At 34.0% G+C, this 4,979-nt stretch overlaps 1 protein-coding gene across 2 annotated transcripts in view; it reads left to right on the forward strand.

Annotated features, from left to right (window-relative positions):
• IL10RB (interleukin 10 receptor subunit beta) overlaps window positions 1-4,124 on the forward strand; it is an 18,192-nt gene extending 14,068 nt beyond the window's left edge. For both annotated transcript variants that reach the window (XM_015819523.2, XM_015819530.2), the window contains exons 5-7: window positions 703-865; window positions 1,383-1,525; window positions 3,610-4,124. In XM_015819523.2, coding sequence (XP_015675009.1) covers window positions 703-865; window positions 1,383-1,525; window positions 3,610-3,831 — 528 coding nt within the window. In that variant the 3' untranslated portion in view covers window positions 3,832-4,124. The remainder of the gene's footprint in view (window positions 1-702; window positions 866-1,382; window positions 1,526-3,609) is intronic.
• The last annotated feature ends 855 nt before the right edge of the window (window positions 4,125-4,979 follow it).

The raw sequence follows: 4,979 nt of genomic DNA on the forward strand, positions 1-4,979 counted from the left end.
CTGGTTATTTCAGCAGGCAGGACTGGCCTAGGGGTATTTTAAAGGGGTTTTAAATTAAATTTTTAGTAGAAGCGGCCAAATTTGAATAGTTATTTTTAATCTTTTTTAAATTTTGTATTGTACTGTACCATTGTTTTAAACTGGCTGTAAGCCGCCCTGAGTCCTCCGGGAGAAGGGCGGGGTATAAATTTAATAAAATAAAAATCAAAAATCAAAATCAAATTATAGATTTGAACAAAATATTGGGCAAAACATTGGACATATTGAATGATATTTTTGAACTATAGACTTAGACATTAATTTTAATAGTGTCTGCCTCTATATAGTGTGGTTAAAAGAACAAGCTCTACCTGACAGGACTGACTTGAAAGTGGATTAAAACTGACAGGCTACAAGAATAACATGCTAGTGTTGTAGCATGCTTTTTCATTGTTTCATCGTTGTGATTACAGTGCTACTATATTAACCTGATTTGACATATTTTTGGAATAGGTTTTCTAACCTGGGCACTGTCCAAATGTGTGGAGTCCAAGATGCAGAATTTCTAACTAACATGGTCATTGTTGAGAAAGTTGAAATTGATCTAGACATATATCTGGGAAAGGCTATACTTCTAGCAATAGAAATATATGGAGATTATCAATTGAAAATAAAACTCCTATGACTTGATTATATTGTGATTTTCTGTTCCTTTCCAATTAGGCTATCGATAACGTGACTGCACCACACACTTTCCATGTAATATCTGGCTTACATCCTGGAATAACATATTGTCTTAAGGCTCAAGCATTTATTGAAGAACTGAATAAACCTGGAGAGTGGAGTAAAACCAGTTGTACCCAAACAACTAATAGTAATATAGTAGGTAAGAGCCTGGCCAGCCTTTAAGAAGGCTCTGAAGATTTTATTCTTCCAGTTGACACTGGACCAGAATGATATATAAGCTTATTGTAATATGAGCTCTGCATTTTGTCCCGGGTGCAGTACTGTACATTTTATTATTTTATTGTCTTTTTCAGTTATTTTCTTTAACCCTCATTAGTGCCCAGAGTTGAGTGGGCTACCATATAAACTGAACAAATAAATAAGATGTAACCCATTGCAAGTATCCTTTTGAAACCTTTTAGCTTTCTTGAATGGATTCTATGGCTATAATTATAAATTGTAACAATAAATAACTATTTAAATCTTGGGTTTTGCATAATAGGGCAAGGCAAGCATACAACCTGCTATTGCTTCTTCTCTGCAGCTAACATTAGCTATAATGCTGTCACAGTTATAATTATGTCATGAAAAATATTAGTAGATTAAAAGATATATGCATCATATGGTCCACAATAAATAAACAGAGCAGGTTTTCTTTCTTTTTTTCTTCCTTGCAGGGACAGATCCAATAACTGTGACAGTTATCTTCCTAACAGTATTGGCATTCATCATCTTCTCCAGTTGTATGATAGCTTGTATTTATCACCGGATCAAACGTTCCTTTTGCCCTTCATATTCTTTGCCACAACATTTCATTCAGGTTTGCATATTGCGCACTCTGTGTGTGTGTGTGTGTGTGTGTGTGTAAAGATAATTGGTATAATTTACCAAACAATGTGATGCATACTGCTTTCATGGTCAAAGATGTGGACATAAGCAAACCTCCCTGTCGTTTTGCTTAATTTAAATCCACTTAAACTGTAGTGCTGATAATTTTGGTCAGGGTTTAGCATAACAATCTTCAGGTGATAAAGTAAAATAACCCATTATTTCATTGATATACAGGGAGTCCTTGACTTATGACCACAATTGAGCGCAAAATTCCTGTTGTTAAGCGAGACATTTGTTAAATGAACTTTGCCCCATTTTATGACATTTCTTGCCCCAGTTGTTAAGTGAATCACTGCAGGTATTAAGTTAGTGGCATGGTTATTAAGTGAATTTCGCTTCCCCATTGACTTTGCTTGTCAGAAGGTTGAAAAAGGTGATCATATGACCCTGGGACACTGCAACTGTCATAAATATGTGTCAGTTGCCAAGCAGCTGAATTTTGATCACATGATCCTGGGGCTGCTGCAATGGTCGTAAGTGTGAAAAATGGTCATAAGTCACTTTTTTCAGTGCCGTTGTAACTTTAACGGTCACTAAATGAATTGTTGTAAGTCAAGGACTACCTGTATTACACAGTGGCATTTACATAAGATATTAAGCTGAGAGTGAGTAGTGTTTGAGGTTTGTGAGTTGTACTTCAGCTTCCCGGTCTTTAGAGCAGTGTTTCACAAACTTGGCAACTTTAACTTGTGTGGGCTTCAATTTCCAGAATCCCCAGCCAGACATGTTTTTAAAGAATTTAGCTATGCTGGCTCAGGATTTTTGGGAGCTGAAATCACACATCTTAAAAGTTGTCAAGTTTGAGAAACATTGCTCTAGAGAGCTAAAGAATGCACCCCGGAACACTGGAAGAGATATAACTGAATCTTTCTGGTTAGAGGGAAACAGCTAAAGAGCAGCTAAAATGGTGTGCAGTAATTCTTCTTTTTTTCAAATGAAAATCCTGCACTATTTTTATGTCCTCAGCTAAAGTCTCACAAATCTTCATTTGAGATTGCTTAGAACAGTGGTTCCAAACCTTTTCTGTACCCCGCACCACTAGAACACTTCTGATATATTCTCGCACCCCTTAACAAAACTTCAAAATAATGGCAATAAATTATGCATATACACTATAATTTTGAAAACCCAAGTTTTCGCATCCCCTGGAATATCGTGAGCTCCTCTGGTTGGGAACCCATGGCTTAGAAGATTTGGGGAGGGTTCCACCATACAAGATTCTGCAGGAATTTTTGCAATCTGAAAAGATTGCTAATTCTTGCTATAGTCGATGAAGAGTGTGTTTTGCTTTTCTTTCTACTGAGAAGTACAGCTCAAAACAGAGAAGCACAAATGGACTTACTGATTTCAGTTGGTAACTGCCTGCGTAATAGTATCCATTAGTGCAGTCTTTCTCAGCCTGGACTCTGAGTGGTCCCTGGAGGTTCCTTGAGAGATAATGTTGGGGGGGAAAATGAACAGTTTTTTTTAATAAATTGCCCATGCTAGCAGTTTCAAAAATGGGAAGTTTTATGTATCACGTATCAGCTTCAAACCTACCGCTTCACTGTCATTGTAAATGTAAAATGTGGATTATATAGATTAGAAGTGAATTGTGTTGCAAAATCTTCATATTTTTTGCCATTTTTATGCAGGGGCTCTTTGTGATCTCAAAATTATCCCAAAGGTTCCTCTGGGGTAAAAAGACTGGGAAAAGCTGCATCAGAGGCTCAATGAGAGAGTAGAACTTAAAAGGATTGCGCTGAGCCCTTTTTCTGTGGATGAGCAACTATCATTCATTTGCCTTGTTTGCCAAGATTCATGATAATGTAATTTTGCAAAAGAGGATGGTTGGGCAATGAATGTCTGATACATAATTTTTAATTATAAGTAGGTTTTTTTAAAAAAACATGAAATTATTGAAATCTAACTGGCTGAATCCTGTGGGATGAGACTTCAGAGGGTATTCTGACTTAAAATATTTCTCAAAAAAAGATGGCTATTTCTAATCTATTTCTTTGTCTTCATCCACAGTTTTTAAGCCATCCTTCTCATAGTTCACTATTTTTTGAATCCCAGCCACAGGGAGAGGATCATAACTATGACACACTTATTGTTCTTTTGGAGAAGTCCAAACAGTGCAATAGTGAATTGGAAAATAAAACAAGCAACATCAAACAGGAGCTGCAAGGATCTCAAGAAGACACCTTTAAACCTAAAGAAATTTCAAACTGTACAACTTTGCTTCAAGTTTGAAACTTGGGAATAATATACTGTACTTTAAGGAACTTATTGGAATTTACAAAAGGAACACTTTGCACATTATCAAGTCATTAATGGTGGAGTTTTTTTACTTGATAAAAATTTTATATGATTTTCTATTTTGGAAATTTATTTATACTAAAGCCTTAATTTTACACTAAAATGTAATAAGCAAGTTCAAGTTATTAAAATTGTATAACATTTAAAATATTCTGAATATACTTTATTCAGTAGTGTTTGCTCTATTATTTTGAAGAGCCTTTGACAAAAATAAAAGTATTCTTCTAGACTTTCGTTTGTGTTTTATTTATTTTATTTTTTATTTAATTTAATATAACTTGAAGGCTACTGAACTCATTGTCAACTTACAGAAAGAAAGAGAGAGAGAGAAGAGAGCTCACGATGAATCAGGAAAACAAGCACTCTAAACCAAGCATAATAAAAGGACTTCCATAACTACCTTAGGCTGGGAAGAATGAGATTTCTTGAAAGTCATAAGCTGGAAGCCTCATGAATCTTTGGATCTGGTTTTATTTCAATAAAACATATACCGGTATTCAAGATTATATGACTTTGCAGGTCACACAATGCACAGTAGCTAAAGTATTTGTCCATGTCAAGCAAAAATTGTCTATATCTATATCTATATCTATATCTATCTATCTATCTATCTATCTATCTATCTATCTATCTATCTATATATCTATATATCTATATCTATATCTATCTATATATATATATATATATATATATATATATATATATATATATATATATATATATATATATGTTGTTTATTGAATTAGAAACAATGATGTTTAATGAGATACACAGCTAGAAGAGATGTACAGTATATGCAGTTTGTTACATTGAAATCCATTCTAAAACAGTTGAATTAGGATCACAGTTTTTAATATCACAATCTATTTACAAAATCTATTGATCTATTTTCAAATTCCGATGCTTTCATTTTTAATTAAATAATAATCAACAACAAATAACCTATGTTGTGCACAAGATTTTCCATATTAATGAGACCAATAGGAGTTCTGGTTGTACTTGATGATTGCTATTCACTCCCAGTTTGTTCCTGAACTGATATTATTTGTTGTTTCTTTTTATAATAATTTGTATTGAAATTT

Source organism: Protobothrops mucrosquamatus, unplaced genomic scaffold (genome assembly GCF_001527695.2).
Source record: "Protobothrops mucrosquamatus isolate PMUCROS unplaced genomic scaffold, P.Mucros_1.0 scaffold_149, whole genome shotgun sequence".
Taxonomy (NCBI): Eukaryota; Metazoa; Chordata; class Lepidosauria; order Squamata; family Viperidae; genus Protobothrops; species Protobothrops mucrosquamatus.